We start from the raw sequence: 23,253 nt of genomic DNA on the forward strand, positions 1-23,253 counted from the left end.
CTTTGTAGACCAGGCTGGCCTCGAACTCAGAAATCCGCCTGCCTCTACCTCCCGAATGCTGGGATTAAAGGCGTGCGCCACCACGCCCAGCGCCTCTGAACTTTCTAATGGTGCATTGGTAACAAGTTTCTTTACTGTTTCATTTAAACCTTTTTGGTGCTTTTTAAAATTTGAAATGAGAAATTCTGAGAAAATATTTTATTTATATATTAATCACACATTAGTTTATGCTAGCCTCCTGACTGTGTGACTGTGGCCTTGCTAGACTAGTCACTAGGCAGGGACATGGTAACAGCTGTCATGAGTATGTACATAGTGTTGTAGTTGGCTACCCTCTAATCAGTATTCCTTCCCTTTCAGTGTTTACCTCTAACTGTGACCTGACAGTATTCACTGCTCAAGTGAGGTAACAGGATTCTTTCCTTTTCATTTCTCTTTCCTTCGTTCTTTCTTCCTCCCTTCCTTTCTCTCTCTCTCACTCTCTCTCTCTCTCTTCCTTCCTTCCTTCCTTCCTTCCTTCCTCCCTCCCTCCCTTCCACCCTCCGTTCCTTTCTTCATTTCTATATTTTATGTTATTTATTTATGTTAGTCATTTAATTATTTATTTTTTTACAGACTCTCACGTGTCCTTGGTTGTCTTGGAGCTTACTATGTAGACCAGATTGACCTTTAACTCATAGAGATCTTCTTGCTTCTGCTTCCTCAGTGCTGTTGCTAGTGTATGCTACCATATTCGGCTTTACAGGATTCTATGTTTGTAGTTCGTTAACTAAAATTTTAATGAAGAGACAGTGAATGATATGCTGCCAAATTGGAAGGTATTTTAAATCTGTCATCACAGTTAATAGTTGTTCAGAGGATTGTTATTTTTTCTGGTTATTTTTCTGATTATCTTTCTCCTTTTGGATAAATACTCATCAAAAGAATAGTCTAGGACCCAAGATTACACCCTTAGAAGTCAGTGCTGTATGTATCGAAAGATGGCCTAGTCGGCCATCAATGGAAAGAGAGGCCCATTGGACTTGCAAACTTTATATGCCCCAATATAGGGGAATGCCAGGGCCAAAAGAATGGGNNNGNNNGNNNAGGGAAGTGGGGGGCGCTATGGGGGACTTTTGGGATAGCATTGGAAATGTAATTGAGGAAAATATGTAATAAAAATATTAAAAGTTAAAAAAAAAGAAGTCAGTGCTGCCAGGTAATATAAGTAAAACTTTTATAATATCCAGGGTCAGAGGTAATTACAGGTTGGGTGCAAAACTTTTCTCATGAATTTTCTCAAAAAATTGGGGCACCATTGTAGAATGCATAAAAAATATGGATTTTATATTGGTCAATATAATCAAATCGAACACCCAGACAAATCCACGTACCTATGAACACCTGATTTTTTTTAAATAAAAAAGCCAGCAATATACACTGGAAACAAGCATAGCATCTTTAACTAATGGTGCTGGTCAAAGAAGATGACAGCACGTAGAAATATACAAATAGATCCATAGTTATCACCCTGCTCAAAACTCAACTCCAGATGGATCAAGACCTCAACATAAAACCAGACACATTGAACCTGGCAGAAGAAAAAGTAGAGAATAGCCTTGAACTCATTGGCATAGGAAAAGATTCTCTGAACAGAATGATGTTAGCATGTAAGCACTAGAATGAGCAATTAATAAATATGACTCATGAAACCGAGCAGCTTCTGCATGTCAAAGGACACTATTAATAGGGCAAAATGGCAGCCTAGAGAATGGGAAACGATTTTTACCAATTACACATCTGAATGAGGACTAATATACAAATGTACACAAAATGTAAAAGGAACTCAAGAATCTAAATATCAAGAAAACAACTCAATTTAAAAAGGGATAAAGATCTAGTGTCTTTTTTTCTTTTTTTAAAGACAGGGTTTCTCTGTGTAGCCCTGGCTGTCCTGGAACTCACTTTGTAGACCAGGCTGGCCTCAAACTCAGAAATCTGCCTACATCTGCCTCCCAAGTGCTGGGATTAAAGATGTGCACCACCACTGCCCAGCAGGGATACAGAAAGAATTCTCAATAGATGGAAGGAAATGTTTAAGAAGCACTTAAAGAAATATTCAGCATCCTTAGCCATCATGAAAATGCAAATCAAAACTTTGAGATTTCATCTTACACCTGTCAAAATGGGTGAGATCAATAAAACAAGTGAGAGCTCATGCTGAGGAGGATGTGGAGTAAGGGGAATGCTTATCAATTTTTGGCAGGAGTGCAAATTTGTAGATACTAGGGCAATCAGTGTTGAGGTTCCTCAGGAAGATGGGAATCAATCTTCCTCAAGATGCCACTATACCACTCATGGCATATACACACATGATGGTTCATCCTATGAAAAGACTTGATCAATCATGTTTATTGCTGCTGTATTCATAATAGACAGAAATTGGAAAGAACCTAGATGTCCCTAGACAGGAGAAGGGATAAAGAAAATGTAGTACACTTCTACAATGAAGTATTACTCAGCCATAAAACTGACATCATGTAATTCAAAGGTGAATGGATGGAACTAGAAAAAAAAATCATACCGAGTGGAATATCCCAGACCCACAAAGACACATATAGTATGAGTCGGATTATTTGAAGATATTAGCTATTAAGTCAATGATAACTAAGGTTCAATCTACAGAACCACCAAAATGAGGCATAAGATTAAGGGCCTAGAGGGGACAGATAGATCTTATTAGGAAAGGGAAATAGAATAGAGAGTTACGGGTGGATGGAAAAGGAACTAGAAAGAGAGGATCAAGTTGGAAAAAGGAGTGGAGAGGGAGACAATAAAGGGAATATGGGAAGGAACATCTAAAATTACAGTCTATTGAGGGGTAATGTGGAAACCTAATGTAATAGAAAAATGCATATGTGTGTGTGCATGTGTACGTGTATATGTATTTTTGTTATCAAATGTCGTGAAGCTTCTACCAGTGTGTTCTTCTTGGAGTGGGTGTGGCTTTGTGGTGGGAAGTGCATCATTCAGGATGGGCTTTGGAGTTTCAAATATTGTAAGACACATGGGAATTCCCAAGCCAGCCAAGATGTTTCCAAGCTAATATGTTGTTCTCTACAAACTGACAGCAAGTCCCCATTGCTAAAGACAACACAACTCATTGAACACAGAGAACTCAGACTGGTGCCTAGTTAGAGCCTTCATCTCTATGTTAAAGCCTCTTTTGTGCAAAAAGGTACTCTGTGCACTACCAAAAAAGAAACGTAAAGATCAAGCCAGCCACAAACGCTTTGATCTAACATGGTGCCCTGACTGCAAGATATGCTAGGACAATGGTGGCATAAAACTTGTGGGAGTAATCAACTAATATTTAATTTCAATTAGTCCCAGTCCACAAGATGGAACCCACCCCCAACACTGGATGATTACAAACTAGAAACAAGACAGCTCAGGGACCTAGGGTAAAACTAAATATGACTGTTCTAAAAAACAGTAGCAATAAAATGATCTATAATGGTATTCTGCTATACTCATAGATCATTGCCTTTCTCATCCATCATCAGAGAAAGTTCCTTCTGCAGCAAATACAATTAGATACAGAGACCCACAGGCAGACATTATGCAGAGAGTGAGAAACCTTGAAATTTGCAGCCCTACATAGGATGCCTACTTCAAATTTCTTAGCTCAGAACTCAGGGAACCCTGAGGAAGAGTAGGCAGAAAAAGTGTTCAAGTCAAAGGGATGGAGGGCACCAGGAAATAAGTCCCTCTAAATCAAAATGATCAAAGCTCTATGAACTCACAGAGGGAAGCAGCATTCACAGGACCTGCACGGGTCTGCAGCAAGTCCTCTGTATATATTATGGCTTCCAGTGTAATATTTTTTAAGTAACTCCTGAGTATGCAAACAAATACATCTCTGATTCTTGGGATATTTCTTTCTGTAGATTTGTCTAGGTCACATATGATAGTTTTATAATTTATATTTGTTGTATTTCAATTATCCTTTAAAACAAACAGAAAGCTTGTTTGTTTTCTAATTAGAGACAGGAAGGAAGTGATCCAGTTGGGAGAGGAAGTGGGGAAGAATTGGGAGGAGCAAAGGAAGGAAAGACATAATCAGTATATATCATCTGAGAAAACAATCTATTTCTAATAAAAGGAAAAAGTTAAAGTGTGTCTTTGGAAGTTGTGGCAAGTTAGGAAAATTTCCAGTGGCCACTACCTCTAGGCTCAGGGCTACCCTATCATTAGTGTCAGCTTGTCTAAGCCTTCACATCCAGGTTGGAAAATGAGAAACAGACCAGAGAATTTCTAAGATTATTTTATAGATTTTAGTGCAGAAAGGTCCTTGTGTCCTGGATTGGCAGTTCTGGGTTCACTCTGCTTAGCTCTGGCTCAGTGTGTGAGGCGAGATAAGGTACTCAGCTGGTATTCTTCTAGCTTCCTGCCTTTCATTTTGAGGCAGTATATTATTATTTATTATTGTTTTTAACTAGACTGTGTGTATCAACCAAAGGTTGTGCTATTTGTCATAACTGGTAAATTCAGCTATCCATGGTGTAGCCTGGCTCCACTTCTCCCGTTCTCTTTCTCTGCTTCCTGGCTGCCAGACCAACCTTATCCTTCTTTCCTGCTTTCCCTGACATAACAGAGCTGATCTTCTCTGGATAAAATAAACCAAAATAAATCCTTTTTTTCCTCAACTCACTTTTTGGTCAGGGTGTTTTATCACAGAAATATAACAGTAACTAATACAATCATTCTTGTGGCATAGCTAAATAGAACTACTGCCCTTTTGCATATTAGTAAAGAAGCCACATTCAAATGAAATTGTTCCCTGTTTCAAAATTCCATTAGTTCGTCCAGTTTATCCGGAATTTTCTTAGTATATAATATATGTATGTATATTTGCATACACACGTACATACATACATATAACACACACACACACGCACACGCACACGCACACACACACACACAATTTCTACTCCAGAAACTAATAAGGAATTGTTCTGGCAATTTTTTTCAGAATTAGAATGGACAGCATTTTCAACACTGAAGTGGTCTCTCTCGCATTGCACCCACTCACCAGTTCCTCATAGTTCTCAGGCAGCTTATAGTCATAGGAGTAAGGATAGAGCATCATCTGTGAGTATGAGTGTACTGTCAGATAGGCCTTGATGGAGGAGAGGTTCTGGCGGATGAAATCTGCCAGGGCCTTTGTCTCTTTTTCTGACTCTGGAGTTGGTCCACAGTAAGTGTCAGAGCAGGGACTCCGAGAAGCTCCCACTTCTGCAAAAAAAAAAAAAAAATGTGTATTTTTTATCAGTGGCCAACGGTCACCTTCTAGAGTTCTCATAGAAGATGTTAGGTATTTCATATTTTCAGTTAGGAAGCTAAATAATATAAGGTGTTTTCTTAGAACTCTTTCCAACAATTCTTCATGAGTTTCCATCTGTCATCTATCTATCTATCTATCTATCTATCTATCTATCTATCTATCCATCCATCTATTATATGTCCATCTATGCATACATTAGGATGGCATATTTTTAAACTGGTGAGAAATTACATATGAAATCACTAATATCATTATATTGTAGGCCTTTAAAAATGAATATTTATGAAGGCAGGTAGTATCCCTGTGCTTTCTGTACTTCAGTCTGTACTGTCTATATCCATATAAAGTGATATCAAGACAGTGGACTCTGTCATTAAGTGGGATACTTATTATTCATGTTCATAAAAAATCCTTTACTATAATCACTAAATTGCATTGTAATTTTAAATGATTGTTTATTTATTATTTTGTCTAATTTGCCATTTGATTTGATTTTGTAAATATATCACATACATTGGTAGATTGCATCAGGTATGTCAGTTGTGCATTTACAGAAATTAATATATCTAGGAACACAACACAGAACTTGGCACCATAGTTTTTAATAAAATGGATGAATAAACTACTTTCTGTGCTTTGAGAAAGAATTGTAAAACATAAAACTTTGTAGTTTTTATTGTTTTGAATATTGACCTATTGTTTTCTCATGCTGCTTTATCTCTTATGCTTTTGAATGTTGTATACAAAACGGTTAGCTAGACATACACTCACCACACCAGCCAGCATCAAAATTTCTGTTGGGGTCTACACCAAAGCAGGAACTTCCAGCCATAGTAGAGCGGGTTTTTCTCCACATTCGGTCCTGAAAGTAGATTATATAGTTAGATCAAAAGCTACAGGAAGTAACAGTGTGACTGTCACAAGTCCCTCTGAGTTCAAGTACCTTAGCCCATGTGTAGACATAGCCATCAATGTTGACCACAGGCAGAACATAAAAGTCCAGTTCGTCAAGAAGCCGTTTCATGTGGATCTCTTGGTTATAGGTACGGACAGCCTGGATGTGAATAACAATGTGAATTCATGCAAGAGTAGAATGGATGATGCTGCCAAAATTTACATGGCCTGGATATAGTTGATTTTGGTAATAAAAGCAGCGTTCTCTGCCTCATGGCCAGCCTGCATTTAAATACAGCATTTTCTTGAGCTTTCTTGGATAAAGCACTACAAATAATTCAGAAGTGCACTGAGAAAAGGAAATTAAATTTCATCTAATAAATTATTATTTTTAAGAGCATATCAATGTAAAGTTTTATATTTTGAAAAAAGTTATAAAATAATGTAGGGAGTTCCCATACATTTTCTATCTAGTCTTCCCTAATGTTACCGATTTTTTTTTGTAATCACAGTCTAGGTATCAAAGTAAAGGTGCTAGCATGGACACAATATTATAAAATAATTTTAGATTTTATTTAGACTTCACCATTTTTTTTATCAATGCCCCCTTTTGATTATAGGGTTCACTTTGTCTCCGCTTCTGTCTCTCTCTTTCTTGGGTCTCACGTTGCCCTGACTGCCTCAGACTTGCTATGCAGTTGAGCTTGTCCTTGAACTTCTCATCCTGACTTTCCAAGCACGGGATTACAAGCCTCTACCAGAATTGACAGCTGTCACATTTCCTCCTTCTTTGCTGATGTTTGATGATTTTCAATATTTTTTTCATCTCTTATAACTTTCATGTTGTGGAAAATCACAGGTTAGGTTGATTGGCAATTGTAGGAGTATTATATATTTAGAGAAGGTTACCAAAGTGATCTGTCTTACACAGTATTACTATTTTACTTAACACTGATGATAGTACTCTTAATAACTTAGTTAAAATTGTTTTTTAAAAAATTTTTTCATTGTAAGTTTTCACTTTGCAATTAATATGTGTTCACAAATTATGTGAGCATACTTTATGGCTCTGAAAATGTCTTATATTTTCTTAAAGTTTTATACACTAAGTTTTGCACCCTTCAATGGATTTGCTGAAATCATTATTACCATGATATTCTAAAGGTGATTTGGTTATTATTTGTGGATATATTATTTGTAATTATTCTATAAGAAATACTTATTTCTTTTTCTTTTTCTTTATGAAATATATTTGTATCAACATGAGTGCATACACATTTGGAAAGTTGAACATTTAAGCTTATCAGGGGAATTCAATGGGCAGTTGCGATTTATCCATACTGATCAATTTTTAAGGGATGAATCACTGTTTTAGCTGTCAGCTAGTCCACCTAAGGCAGGTGAGAAAGTGTAACTTAGTGAAATTGAAATAAACCCAGTTTTCTAACTTAAAAAATGCATGTCAAACAAAGGTCTGTTGACAAGTATTAAAACTAATTTATCCCCAATAGGAACTTGGAATTGTGGATTGTTTGTGTGTGTTTATGTGTATATGTCTGTATATTTGTGTTCTTTTGTGTATGCATTTGTGTATATATGTGTATGTATGCATGTGTGAACATGTCATTTTTCTTATACTAGGTTATAAAGGAATGAATTGAAATTAATACTTTCTATTTCTTCCATCAAAAATTATTCTGTCCACCCACCTCTCTCACAAACCACTGACAGAATGCAGGAGAAATCCACTCTCTTGCGTGGAAACCACAGTCGATGAAGAAGGCAGGCTTATTTGGTCTATCTTTGCCAATCTATTGTGAGAAAAGGGAAATGGAGAAGCGTTATTTACCACATGACACTCAGGGGTTAACATCCACTTCCTTTGGACTCTATAGGTGAATCCTGACAGCATCTGGCAATGCCCAACACTCAAACTGTTCTTGTCTCTGAACAGTCACTGTGTTTATGCTGAAAGCTTGCATTACTATTAGGCTTACCTAGCCTACAGTGCCACAAAAAGCTTGTTTACCCCACGAACCTGTATTCCCATAGCACTTATTGTCAGCTATGGTTACCTAACATGACTATGACAATTGATGACGAATGATAAGTAATTATAATTGCTGCTAAGTTTATGAAAATGTCTCTTCTCCTCACTTCTTGTCTTTTCATTTTGTCACTGGACTTGCATGACAAAAATGGCATGCAGGGTACTGGAAACAAATGTTGGTGTTGATTGTAATGTAGTCTGATAAATGAGAATAGCTTGACTGAGAGCTTGCTTACAAAAGCTTGCAACTTGCAAATGGACTTGGAAACCACACCAGGGAGAGAAGAATTTCATCTCAGTCTACCATCACTTAGATTGCTTACAGGAATGTGGTAAAATTTATAAGAATTCTCTTATTTTACTAGATTTTATTTTTGGATAAATCAAAAGGAATTATACAAAAATGCAGATAGAATAAAAGAATCCAAGGAATCTGAGCTATAGGGTTTTACTTTTCTTTTTTGATAACCATGTCTGTGAAACAAATGTTAGTGAGTCAGAATTCATTGTTTTAAACCACTTAAGTCATGTTTAAAAATTGTTACCTTGAGAACATACATGTTACGTCCTTCAAATGTGGTTCCAATGACTCTCTGAGAAACAAGGTCTGGATTATCAGTGGCAACTTGTTGAATCCATGCCTCTATCTGCCAAAGAGAGTCATTCTCGAATTAATGTGACATTGTTTGTTAAACTCCCATGCCAGCAAAATGTATCAGAATCAGGCATGCCCCATACCGTTTCCCAGTTGTTGTACTTGGTGTAGCTGTGTCCACTTGCACGGGTGTGGCTATCAAACTGGGATTCCAGAACATGTTTCACGTTGCTTATCAATACCCTGGGTGAGTTAAAATGGGTGTTTGTAAGTGTGAATATATTCTTTCCCAGGGAACACAAATGAAGCCAAGAACTGCAGCTTTAGGAGATGCTGCGGTACCTCCCACAGACTCACATGTTGCCTTTTGACTTTTATTGAGGTCTTCAAGCTCAGCTACTAACAGATTCTGGTATCAATCACAAAAAGTGAGGCATTGAGGACACTGAGGGGCATGAGTAAGATGGAATCTTCCAGGACCCATATGTCACATACCTTAGTGACCCTAAACACAGAAATCTTTTTCTTTGATACCCAGAAATCAGAGCCTTGGGCAGCCACACAACAATGCATATTTGACACATATTTGTTTTATTTTCTTTTTAAAGAATTTATTTATTTATTTATTTATTTATTTATTTATTTATTTATTTATTTAATGTACATGAGTGCATTGCCACTGTCTTTAAACACACCAGAAAAGGGCATCAGATCCCATTACAGATGGCTGTGAGCTACCATGTGGTTGCTGGGAATTGAATGCAGGACCTCTGGGAGAGCAGCCAGTTCTCTTAACTGGTGAACCATCTCTCCAGTCCTATTTTGTTTCCTTAAATCTCAGGTATTTTTCTGATATTAGCACTAAATGTTGCATGTCCCAGAAACCTATTCATTATAACCAAAGTAACGTAAGAGGTGGTCACTGAGGGCCAGTCTTTAGGATTTTAGGAAAACAACTTGCTGGTTGGAAGTTCAGAAATATTAACAGCGTTAAATATTTATCAGGTAAATGACATTGGGTTTAAACAACTAGTATCTTTTCTGCTGTTTGGGTGACTTGATAATCTAATAGTTCTGTAAGAATGCAATATTAAAAATGAAGAGATAGAACCCTAGAGACCTGCCTATTCATATTAATTCAATTGAAAATTCCTAAATATGGTGTGCATGTGGCTTGTGTATTTATTTTTATTTCTCATTACTACTCTTAGTGGATACGCTTGGAAGGGAAAAATATCTGATCACCAATATCCTTGATCATTGAATATTCTAGAACAATTTGAAAAAACTTCTGTCATTCACAGTTAAACTTTCCCCTGGTTTTATCTGACATTAAGGAATTGCAGGCACACATAAAAGTCTTCTTTCCCTCTCAGACTCCAGGGCACCTATCAGGGATACTCTCTGAGGCTCTCATATACTCCTCCCCGCATTTGGTGAATTTGGGTATGCGTTTGTATCTGTTTGTGGAAAATGTGGTAAATTAATACTAAATGACTTGTTGGAGCTCTTGCCAATCTCCTTTTTATGAATTAACTCTCTTAATATTTAAAAGATGAAAAGGAGCAAATCTTAGGGTTTATATGAACAAAGAAATTTTTCTTTGAAACAGTTATCATAACTTAATTAGTGAGTTAGTCTTTTGCAATTCACCCCAAATGTAGTACCTTAAAGCAACATAGATCTGTCAAAGTATAGTTTTGGAGTCCCACAAAGGTCTGAGAGAAAGATATCAATGTGGAAAAGTTTGAATGGGAGGTAGAAAAAAATCGTGAATTGGGAATAAAAACGTCAAGGTTTGTTCAAACTTGTGCATTGACTTCAGAAAAATCATGCACTCCCTGGCTTTAAATTCATGTTTTTAGAATGGAGCTTTTAATTAGAGAATACCCAATGACCTTTTTAATACTGAGATGAAATTGGTCTTAGTCATTTACATAGTTGCCTTTGAATAGATGAAAAAACTCCTTATTTACAACCTATATAAACTAAGAAAACAGAATTTAGCCCATACTAAACCATGGCTAGAAAAAGATTTGGAAAATGATCTACAAGGAAAATTAGTAATAAAAACATAATCAAACAAAAACAAAACAAGCAAAACAAAGATCTAAAAACAAAACAAAAAATACAACCAACTGGCAGAAAACAATTCTATTACAATATCATCCAATGGAAAGAACAAATCCTGCCAAACACAGGTGAAATTCTCTGAATGGAAGAAGGATCCAGTAGAAATGGCAGGTGAAGTATACTTTAACTTTTTATTTTCCCAGTGCTTTGGCCTGAGCCCAGGGCCTTGCATGTGCAAGGTGAACATACAGATGAGCCATATCCCTAGTTTTTAAAAAATATAGAATATAGTGTGCTAGCCAGTATGTAACTTACATGGTTTTTCACTAGGTGCCAAGGGAAATGCATCCTAAGTTAATTGCTCCTCAGCACTCCACAGATATAAGGCTTTCCACAGGTATCTCTTATTTAAAGCTATAATCATGGCCACTGCTGATATTCAGCAATCAATGTTGGGTGAAGGTAACAGCAAAGCTCACAGAACATATAGCTATACTTTTAACATAGCCAACCTGAAGCTCAAATGACTTAGAGGAAGATTAGTAACTATGAAATGCTGTTAGTGGTGCTTTATTGCAGGAAGAGACATTCTCTTAAAGTTCTCATTGAGATAGTCAACATTTTAATCATGACAACAAGTGTAAAAAAACCAGTTTAAATTAATAATATAAATAATAGTAAGTAATAGCAAAATTTTTCCCATTGCACCTTGGAAAAGGGCATCCGAAGTCTTGTATCATTTTAAAATTTTAGTCAGATCACGAATTATAATGGAGAAAATTATAAAAATCTGTGCACAAAGAAATAGAAATTGTAGTTTTACATTCAAGGCTGTATCATTACATATAGAGATACTGGGAACTGGATATTGTCAGTCAGGTTGAAATACACGGCTAACTGCTTGGAGGCTGGGGCTCATCTCAAATGATGCTTTGCAGCCTTATGGTTAGTTGGCTTTATTAGATTTATAATAAAGCTATATTACAAAATATTATTACAATTATCTATAATAATAATAATTGTAAGTGCTTAAAACAATGCCTCTTAAGGACATCATTGTGGCTCTAAAACACACAGGCATACATGATATGCTTTCATATGCTTTTATGCTAGTACCATCCAATTTCTTTTTAATTTTTAAAAACAAGTGAGCAAATTAGATCATTGTGACTCTCAATAAACTACAGAATATTATGGCTGGAAAGGAAAGGGAGACATGGTGTAATTTCTCAAAGATACTTACCTGCTTAATTATTTTCTTTTAAAGATTTAAAAAAAATTAATGTGCATGAGTATCTTTCCTGCATTTATGTCTATGCACCATGTGTATGTAGTACCCATGAAGGCTAGAAGAAGGCATTAGATTGCTTGGAACTAGCATTACAGATGGTTGGGAAACAGCATATGGGTGCTAGGAATTGAATCCTAGATCCTCTGTAAGAGCAGCCAGTTCTTGTAACTGTGGAGCCATCTCTCCTGCCCTACACAGTTCATCAATGTGTAGAAAAAAAAATGATGATGCAGGCAGTTAGCAACATATAATGTCACTCTGATTTGAATAATGGGAGAGACAAACTTTCTGGAATTTTTAGGAAGCAATTTTGTAGAATACAAAAGAGTAAAATGTCTTTTACTGCTCACCAAAATGTTCTGTCAACTTAGCTTCATACTAGAAACTAAATATTAGTACTATCAAATTCCCAGTCTTTCTGTATTTAAGGATACAATCATGGCACATGGAACCACAGTTTATCTTTCTGTACACCTTTTGAAATTTGGCTCAGAATTCAAGGTCTGACTGGTGAAGAGTGTGTGATCCACTGAATAGATCTAAATCATATTATCATGGGACTTATGCAGTTGATGGTCTCTGTATACACAACAATTTTAACTGCAAGTTCTTGCCAGTGAGAAACTACCTGATACAAACTAATTACTGTATGGAGTAATAATAGGGACTGTTTGTGACTAGCATAGTTATTGCTGAAGTTATTTCCTGAGATTCCTGGGGACTTATCTATTATTCAGAAATTATATGCTGCAGTACTCTCAGCAGAAATGCAAACATTAATAAGATCTAAGCCCAAGGTACATTCTATACTGCAGCAGACAACAGGCACCCATAATTAATGAAGTCTGTGACTAGAAAAAGCAAGAGAACCTTTTACTTGATGCTGTTAATGAGGACAGATAGGGGTTCAGAACCATTTCACTGATGTAGAATATGAACAGAATAAAGACATCCTTTCAGTCTCTCTGGATATAGCTTATGGGCACTGCTCTTTGTTTTCTGGAAGAATTCTATAGAAACTCATCTTTAAGTAGATTATTAAGGCATCTCAAGCTGAGATTTTAGAAGTTCTTACTAGAAAATAAGAAAAATATCAGACATGCCTCTTAATTACAATTTGCAATTTACAAGGTTATATTTTGCTTTTTAAAAGATAGCCTGTTTAATGTTGCATTTTAATAGTATCCTCAGTAAAGATCAGAGAAATAAGTCAGATAAAGCATGATAATAGAGTGAAACATAGCAATGTTCTGATATCTTTAAAAGGATTTCATATTGGGCTGGAGAGATTGCTCAGCAGTCAAGAGTGGGAACTTCTCTTCTTGAAGACCTGAGTTTGGCTCCCTGCACCTACATTAGGAGATCCACAACAGCCAGTAGCTCCATTTCCAGAGGATTTGACAATCTCTTTGGTCTCTGTGAGCATTGTACTCATATATACAAATTCACACTCATATACATGCATAGATATGTAATTTTCAAATGATAAGTAAATAAAAAGGCAAGTGCATTTCCCTCTTCGTACAACAGTAAACCAGAGTAGAACTCACACTAATAGTAATATTATTAAGTGCAAATAATAGTATGCTATTGGTTTATCAGTGCTATCTTTCTCATTATATCCTTATCCCATGGGTTAGAAAGTCAAGGCTTGAGAAGCTTAAGCCATTCTCAAGGTCTCATGCCCAGAAGTTGCAATGATAGGTTCTTGTTTGGTTCCTTCAAAAGCATTTTCTTGTTGTCTATGCCACTTCTGATGGTGGCACACGTTGCATATTTGACTGCTGAAATATTCCTTGAACAACAATACTATTTTCTCTATTTTTTAACATGCAAACAAACCAAAAAAGTAAGTTCTGATGCTAAAATTCTGTAGATCTTATTTCTTCAAAACATAATGAAGATCTGCATGTATGGCCAAGGATTGCTAGATAAGCAGGTGAACATCCTGGATTGGAGCCCAAGGAGTTCTTTTTGTTCATTCTTGGTCTATGCCTGGATGAAATGTTCTCTGTTGTCCTGCAGTTGCCACCAAGCCAGCATGGTCTCACTCTTAACTTCAAGCTACAACACATCATCTGCTCTCTGCCCATATACCCTTCAGTTGTCAAATGAAGCCTCATTTTACAGTTGCCTGTCTCTGAGCCAAAAGTTTTATTCATTCTTATTCTCTAGTGCTCTGCTCTTTCTATTACACATCACTGCTCTCCTTCACTTGAAGTTTGTCTTCTAATGTATGTAAAATCCTAGCCACCCTTTTGTATATCTAAGGCATGTGGGCACTTAATATCTATTTTGGAGTATCAGCCAATGGACACCTTTCTCTTCTTTGAAGGGAATTCTCTCTTGAAAGATGTCAACTTAACAATGTAATATTTTGGGAAGAACAGTCTAACCAGTTTAGACAACTCTACTTGTTATTTAGAGTCCCTTTTCTTTTTTCTTTTCTTTTCTTTTCTTTTCTTTTCTTTTCTTTTCTTTTCTTTTCTTTTCTTTTCTTTTTTTCTTTCTTTTCTTTTCTTTCTTTTCTTTTCTTTGCTCTCTCTCTCTCTCTCTCTCTTTCTTTCTTTCTTTTGGCCACTTTTCATGCATCCTGATACTAGAGATGGGGTCTTAAAAAGAATATGTTATATCTAGACTTAAAGTAAAGGAACATGAGTGGACCTAACTGCCCACAAGAGATGTGGTTGTTCACCCAGAGAGAAGATTCAGAGATAAAATTGTGCCTACATGATAATAGTGTCCATGGTTTGGCCTTTACTGTCTATATCATTTTAAAAGCAGCATTAGGTCACATATTTTGCTGGTTCAAGAGTGATAACTGAAGAGAAAAGTCACTAAGACTCAATCTATGGAGTCTGGTGCCAACTCTGCTGTTACCTTTTGTGTGGGAAAAACATAGTCTTATCCTCATTTTACCTTCACTGGGTCATTCACAGACTTAGGGAAAAGGGCAGAGACTTGTGATATACGTAAAGCATAAACTTACTCATAGTGAACTTCATTCTCCTCTAGAAAGTTCTCCACATCAACAACATCTTCTGCTTTAACATGAAAGTCAACTGTAGTAAGAGGTTTCACTTGTGTAGCAGAATCTGGTTTCCAGAAATCAATCTGAATAAGAAAGCATACGTAATAAACATCTATAGCTTAATATCAAATTAGAATTTGAGAGCACATGAAAGGTCTACTCCATATAATTATCTTTGAACTTAAGTAATTCAGGTATTCTCTTATAAATATCTCCTTTGAATTAATAAGGACCAACCAGTTAGATGTCCATAAAAATGTCTCCAAGGATAGAGATGCAGTTTTGTGGATAAAAATGCATAAACACGAGAACCTGGATTCACATACTGAGAACACACTTTACAAAGAAAAGCTGAGTGTGGTTGTGTGTGCTTACAACCCACGTTTGGTGGATGGCAGGGAGAGTCAGGAGAATTAGTGGGACTTGCTGACCACCAGCCACCAGCCTCACTTCAGACTGAGTGAGAGATCCTGTCTGAAGGGACTAAGGTAGAGAATGAAAGAGCAGATACCTGGCAGTCTCCTCTGGACTTTGTGTACACAGATAGGTGTATGTACTAGCAGTACACACTGCTTTATCACAAACACAGATACACAATCACACAAAAATAACATGCATAAATAATCAAAACTAAAACTGGTTAGCAAGAAGCATGAAGAACATGGTTCTTTTTCCTACTTCCAGTTAATTGGAGTATTCTTTAGCTACCCTTTTTTGTTTTTCAATTTTATGCAACAGTTGCTTATTATGACAACAGTCTTTATGGTAATGCATAGAGCTGCCAAGCAATAATAAATACAGTCCAAAAAAGTGTGGAGAGAAACTGAGCCTTCCTTTACTTTAATAGACTTATTTTCATAATCTTTGAACTTATTTCTGTGAAAGTCACAGTAATATAAACCCAAGAGCATCTTTCTGCTGTGTTCTTTACTGTGTCTGGAAACAAAATACTCTTGAGGATCCAGCTGTACACTGAGATTTCTATCTTATTCATAACTGTTGTTGGGAGTTATTACATAATGGACTTTACGTTTTTGACACAAGAGTGGATGAAACACATACAGTATTTGTCTTCCTAAGGGAGACTTTAGAGAAAATAGGAAATGTCATGCAAATGACACATTTGATTATTCTAATGATTTTATTTATGCATACATTACCATAAACATCCATTTTCATGGAAAATGTCAGCTAGGTTCTACTGTGTTTTGTGTGTATGTTTTTCTATTCTTTACATTGAGCAGAGTTCTGGAAGTCTGAAATAAATCTGACCTTGGATCTTGATTTCCTATTGTGTCTCATTTGTTTAGATGTTTATAAGCTAGGCTCAAGGCACAGATGTGAGTTCTACACACTGTGGCAGAACTGGCTCAAATGATATTTGGGGCCATTTCTGGGAAATTTGTAAGGAAACTGGGAAGATTTAAAGATTGTACAACTGAAGAAGGAAGGTTTCAAGGTGACCAGGTTTCTGGTGTACTGGTATGGAATCCAGTTAACTATAGCTGGTCCTGCTGAACTTAAAACCACTCTACTAGTCTAATGGATGCTAAGCCACCTTGGGGGCTATACAGGATGCCAGGTCAGCAAAAGAAAGGAACATGTGATGCAAACAAGATGGATTCCAGAAGAAGAGATTTACATGAAACATTGGATGGGGGATAAAAGCCTATCCTTAAGTCATAGTCTTACAAGAGTATCAACCTGGTCAGCCGGATTATAGTTAACTTGAATCCTTACTAAAATAAGGTACTGTACTAGCACAAAGACAAGGTAAAGTAAGGTATACATCTAAAATTAAGTCTGGGTGTGTTGCTTAGTTGGTACAGGGCGTGCCTGGACTCACAGCTCTGGATCTTTTCTCCAGCACTACATAAAACTATATATGACTCAAAATACATGCAATCTCAGGATGTGGAAGGTGAAAGCAGGAAGATAAGTTCAAAAATATTTTCTGTTACATAGCATGATCAAGGACAGCCTAGGCTATATGAGTTCCTGTGTCTCTCTTGTGAGCCTTTGGAGGGTAAGTTCTGCTGATAAAATCAGAAGTTTTGGTGCTGGGGACCTTTGGGTTTTCAGAAATATGCACAAATTTGTTTCACACTGTATGTGGGTATGACTCAAACACAGAGTAGGTCTCTCATTGAGAATTTTGTTTTCTTGTGTGTAAGTAAAACAATTTCTACTGTAGGCTTAATTCACAGAGCAGAAAGAAATGTTCTGTTGTCAACAATAAAGAAGGTAGTAATAATGTTACTCTAAACAGAGAAAAATAAACTTCAAACTCCAGAAACACAGAATGTAAGAAAACCCAGAGGACAGAGAGTATGTTTTACATTTAAAATATGTTGTTTGGGAGAACCAATCTAATGTGAGTGCAAGGAATAAAATAAAACCCTCACACTGAAGTTACAAAGGATGAGATGAAGTGCTGAAGTGCAGTGTAGCACTGATCCTTTCAACATACTGAGGTCTTTAAAGAATACCTTCAAAAGCTGGGAGGAAGGACACACTGGCCAAGGATAATAAAAAAGATGAGATGCCCTTTGATGATCTTATCAGGAAGGCTACATCCCAGAATACACCGCACCCACATGATCACTACAGAGGATTTAAATCTTTTGAAAATTTATGTTGGAAAGAAAATAAAGTATGAGAAGAAACATGTACTTTCCAGCATTGAGCTAGAGTGTGCTGGCACAGCTGTAGGAGAGCTGGCCTGTTTAACTCTCCATTGGCTTCCACTTTTTCTAAGGGTTCTCAACTCCTAAAGCAAGCACTGAGGTTCAAGGTAGACAAGGATGGAAGTGAATACACCGTAGTAGAAACTGTAGAAACAAAGGCTCTATCCAATGACAGCAGCCATTAAACAGTTACTTGGTTCTCCCTAATTATCTCCAAGTGTCCTACTTATATTCTAATTTAAACTCTTACAACCCTCTAAGGGAGGTGGTATTACCACTATTATAAATGAGAAAGGTGAGGGCCAGAGAGGAGCACAAAGCTATCTACTATTGATATGGCTAGAAACTAAGCCCCATGAATCTGAGATTAACCCCTATGCTGGACTGCAATAAAATGGGAGAATCAAGGCAACTAAAACAATTTATCAAACGGCACTGAAGTATTGATTCCAGAGGACTGGGACTGATTTCTAGCACACACATGATGATTCCCAATCACCTGTAACTCCAGTCCTGGAGGATTTGATCTTGTTCAAAGGATTTAAGTGTGTTGAAAAAAGGATGAAGTTTGTAGGGGCTTACAGGGGAATGAAGGAGTTCTTCAGGAAATCGTTGAAGCAGAAGTGGCAGCCCGGGGACCTGTCATTGATTTTAATAAGCTTCAGAGCCAATTGGAAGCAGATGCGCCATGCATGCTCAGAAAATGAAGGGTGATCCCTGGGACATAGTGTGAACTGAAGCAAGAGTACATGAGGCTCAGTTAACTTCATGTGGTAATTGAAAGCGCCTACTACTAGCCTGGTAGAATCCTGCTCTCAGGGAGGCATTTAATAAAGTATCTGCACTAATGCACCTTTTCATAAGCCAGAAAACCACACAGTGCTGGATCTAGATCACACTCCACTTGCATTAGATAGCTGAGCATATGTATCCTAAAGAGAGCAAATTAATGAATCACTTTCGTCATTTAATGCCCAATATGGTACATTGGAGACGGATGAGAAATACACATTGACTAAATGAACTGTAATAAAGGTCTCTTTGTGTGGTCCCCAAGTTTAGTAGAAATAGAGTGTGCTCTAGGATCCTTAAGGTGTGAAAACATGCGATAGGCCCCAGCAATAAATGTTTGCTTTACAAATGAAGGCAGGAAATTGCCCTGTAGCATGTATCCAGACCACTTGAAATGCTGAAAAGATACATTTCAAAAAGAAATAGTTTGAATTGTCTCCAGATTTGACCAGAATGCTCCAGACTTTGTAAGCTAAAAACTAGGAGAATCAATAGAAAGAAACAGAAAAAATAACTTTAGAGGTAACTGATACCTGACTCATTTGGTTCTAATGAGTCAATATTAGAAGGAAGGCACCTTTCATGTTGATATATTAAAGAAAGCCAATGGTTAGGCTGTAAAGCGTTCCCATGATGCTGGTGGGTGGCATTTAAACAAGTTACAGTGAAGGCTGGCAGGCAGAGATGCTACTCTGTAGAAGGAAACTCCAGATCTTAACGACAGGTTAGAGAAGGTGAGTTTATGTTCTCTTTCTACTCATCACTTCACATTTATGATGATGACACCTTCTACCTTTTCCTTTATTTCACTACCTCTATATTAAAAACAAAAACACAAAGACAATAAATAGGTAGGTGAGTGGATGGATGGATAGATACAAGGGTGGGTGAATGCATTGGACTGTGTGTGTGTGTGTAGATGGACAGACTGACACCTAGGAACTAGGAGATTGGTTTAGTTTATAACTCAAGACTAAACAGCATTGACCAAAGTGGTGATATTTATACTCCAGAGTAGGTGTTTGCCACACTATACATGTAATTAAATTTGTATATTCTAACCCTACAGATTTTTTGGGAGTAGCAAAATTTCACTTAATTTTAAAAGCAAAAGAGTAATGTGGAATTTGTTTGTGCATTCTACCTTTGTTTTCTCCCTCAGGTCATACCATTAAAACAACCAGAATCAACGTCAGGAAAACTCAAGTTGTTTGATTAAGAATGGAAGAAAATCAAAGGGAAAGATGACACATGGGATATGGAAATGAATTGGAAATTGGAAAAAAGCCCCGTTTTTCAGTCATTTCCAAATGGATCATTTCCCCCTTTGTCTTGGAAGGAAAGTAACTTGCAAATTAGATGATCTATGACCTTCAAGACAGAGCCAACTCATTTAGCTGTCACAGTCAGCTTTTCTAAAAGGTTGTGTAGATTTATAACACTACATGGCTTGACACAAGCTAATTTAAGCAGGAAAAGAAAGCGCAGTGGCATTAAGTAGTTTCCAAGTTTTATTTCTTGTTTTCAAAAATCCTTCAGGGAATAGTTCATGTCATTGCTTTTGACAGAATCAGAGTAAATCCGGCTTTGAAGTTAGGGTAAAATGGAGAGCTGCTACTTTACCTGTTTGGTGTTGGCTAGTTCCTGAATTAAGTTGACGTGATCTTCATCAGGTACACTGACACGGAACACCCGGTTGCTAAATGGTAAAAAGAATGAATAGAAACTTAAATTTCAGTAATGTATCCAAAAGCTAGCAAAACATACTTTGGAAGGAATTTTAGACCTACCCATCAAAGTTCTCCTCAGAAGCATGAGCCAGGGCCACACTCACCAGGGCCAGTAGCAGCAACATGGTGCCTGTCTGAATTACTGGGCAACCTGGGTTCGTCTTGCTTTTATAGCCCGGAGTGTTCTTTCTGTTCTTCTCCACTCTGAAAAATGGCCACTATCAGATCTTGATTAATAATTTTCCTGGCACAGTTATTTTGGTAGGTGTTTAAAGTCTAAGAAGTTATCTTTTGAGCACCTGTAGAAAGGGCAAATGATCTCACGTCCACATTTAACCTAGAATCATTAGTGTGTTGGGGTGTCAAACAAAAATTTATGTTGTAGTCTTTTTATTCTCATTTTGATTTGAGATTGACATACAGTGAGATAGATAGATTAGTGAGCATGCTTAATGAGTGTTGACAAATGTAAACCCTGGATTATTTAACAAAGGCAGAAGACAGTCCCAGCTTAAGAAGTTCCCATTCGTACCTTTCTTCAAAGATATTTCAACTTTCTTCAAGCAACTGCTATTAAAGTTTTTATCTTTATACTAATTTTGTCCATTCAAACTTCACATAAATGAGGTTATATTTACCATATACATTCCTTTGTGTAATGACTTCTATTATGTATTTGAGATTAATCATTTTTTGTTTATAATACTCATGTCTTTCTACTTACAAGTATCAGTTCACGGTATGAGCATACTCCAATTTTTCTGTTTTCTCGTTAATGAATGCTTATATCATTTGCGACTTTGGGCTATTATAAATAATACTTGAACGAACATTTTATACAAGTCCTTTTGTGGGCATATGCTTTCATTTGCACAGCATATAGCTGTCTGGGTAGAAATGATAAATAGTAATTTAGGTGCAGGGTTAACATCATCCTACCAAATATTTCCCACAGTGTTTATATGACTTTAAGCTTTGACTTAAAGCCTTAAGAACAGACAACCTAGTCCTGCAACTTAGTTCTTTTATAATATTGTTTTAGTTTTGATAAGACTTTCCATTTACATACATTTTAATTTCATTCTTCATGAAAAACTTTACTTTCACTGGAATTTGCACTGAGTTTACAGACAAGTTTAAGGCTAAATTATACCTACTATATTGGATCATTTATCTCATAAAGTGACACTTGCCTGAATTAGTTCAGTCTTTGTCAAAACCATTGTGGTGTTTGTTTGTTTGTTTCTATTCACAAGATAGCAAGTTGCCCTGGCTAGTCCCAAATGAATTGGTAGAGATCATGAAACTCAAGTCAGAAGTAAAGGAGTTGCTGACATAGCCTGAAACACAAGAGTTACACTTGTATCAGATCCCTACCTGGTGGGATGGAATTGAGTGGATCTGCTCAATTAGATACCTTGTACACAGAGTTGTATCACATTAAAAGCATACTGAGTTTAGAAAAACATCTCATGAGGGGAATGCTTTCAAATGTGAGCCAGTTTTGTTCCAAAGGAGATAATAGTCTTTTTATCTTGGTTATCAAATAGCCCTTTCCTTCGGGTTGGAGAAAGGCAAAATAGGGGAATAACAATCTATCTTCTGCTGTTCAAAACACAGGAGCAAAGCAGAATAAAGCTGTTCTAAAAATGGGGAAAGAATGACTCACATCAAATTGGCTCTCAATGACACTAAAGTATTCTCTATCTTCTTTAACAAACCTTCCCATTAATATGCCACTGATTAGTCTGATGAAAGCTGGACCTAATACTGATAGGACTCTAAGTGATGTAATGAAGCTAGCTTATTACACTGACCTCCCCAAAGTATTAGGCCCAATGGTGTATTTTTTTCCTTTAAAACTAGGCAGCTTTGTCAAGCTTCAGACTTTGATGGCTTTCCTTTACTTTCATTTTGGATACAAGATCTAGTAGATCTTTGGTACAACAAAGTCTATTACAGTCTGTCAGAGGGAAATCTAGATCACTTTTATGGTCCATACTGAGTAAGATCTGATCTTATTGTCTTCTAGGGCCAAGATATTCAAAGCACTCCAAGTACAAATGTGTTGGGGTTCAACAAAGGGTAACATTTGATTGTTGTTTCTTCAGTCTTCTTTAACATAGGCTAGAATATCACCATATATCTTTAATATCGTTGACATTTAAAAGAGTACAAGTCAGTTCTTTGTTTGATTTGTCTCCATATTTGTCATTTCATTAAAAATTAAAAACAATGAAGTCTCACCTACATGACATCCTGAATATGAAGATATAAATGGTTCATATACCTATACTTTTCAAACAAAACTAAGTACTAATTTGAAATTTTAGGCTGCTTTGATTTTGAAAAGCATCTTTCCTTTGAGATATTCCTTTCCTTAAACTAGTTTCTAATGGTTTGTTTTATTGATGCAAACCTGGCTGAATATTTCTAAGTATTTTCCTTTTACTAGGATTGCAGGCTCCCAGACAGATTTAACTTAGTCTTATTAAAATAGATCTTGTTCTGGCCTAGTCGGCCATCACTGGAAAGAGAGGCCCATTGGACTTGCAAACTTTATATGCCCCAGTACAGGGGAACGCCAGGGCCAAAAAGTGGGAGTGGGTGGTAGGGGTGTGGGGGAGGAGTGTATTGGGGACTTTTTGGATAGCATTGGAAATGTAAATGAGGAAAATGCCTAATAAAAAAATTAATTCTAAAAAAAAATAGATCTTGTTCAGTTTTTGGTGACTTTATTTTCTAATTACATTATACATATACATATACATATACATATACATA

The 23,253-nt window shown here is 36.6% G+C and overlaps 1 protein-coding gene across 1 annotated transcript in view; it reads right to left on the reverse strand.

Annotated features, from left to right (window-relative positions):
- Positions 1 to 20,671, reverse strand: part of Cpb1 (carboxypeptidase B1) — a 28,099-nt gene extending 7,428 nt beyond the window's left edge. Inside the window, exons 1-9 of the mRNA XM_021158871.1 lie at positions 20,530 to 20,671; positions 20,363 to 20,438; positions 15,219 to 15,343; positions 9,009 to 9,108; positions 8,816 to 8,917; positions 7,930 to 8,031; positions 6,270 to 6,380; positions 6,098 to 6,188; positions 5,075 to 5,277 (exon numbers count right to left, since the gene is read on the reverse strand). Coding sequence (XP_021014530.1) covers positions 5,075 to 5,277; positions 6,098 to 6,188; positions 6,270 to 6,380; positions 7,930 to 8,031; positions 8,816 to 8,917; positions 9,009 to 9,108; positions 15,219 to 15,343; positions 20,363 to 20,438; positions 20,530 to 20,594 — 975 coding nt within the window. The 5' untranslated portion in view covers positions 20,595 to 20,671. The remainder of the gene's footprint in view (positions 1 to 5,074; positions 5,278 to 6,097; positions 6,189 to 6,269; positions 6,381 to 7,929; positions 8,032 to 8,815; positions 8,918 to 9,008; positions 9,109 to 15,218; positions 15,344 to 20,362; positions 20,439 to 20,529) is intronic.
- Positions 20,672 to 23,253: the final 2,582 nt, after the last annotated feature.

Source organism: Mus caroli, chromosome 3 (genome assembly GCF_900094665.2).
Source record: "Mus caroli chromosome 3, CAROLI_EIJ_v1.1, whole genome shotgun sequence".
NCBI lineage: Eukaryota > Metazoa > Chordata > Mammalia > Rodentia > Muridae > Mus > Mus caroli.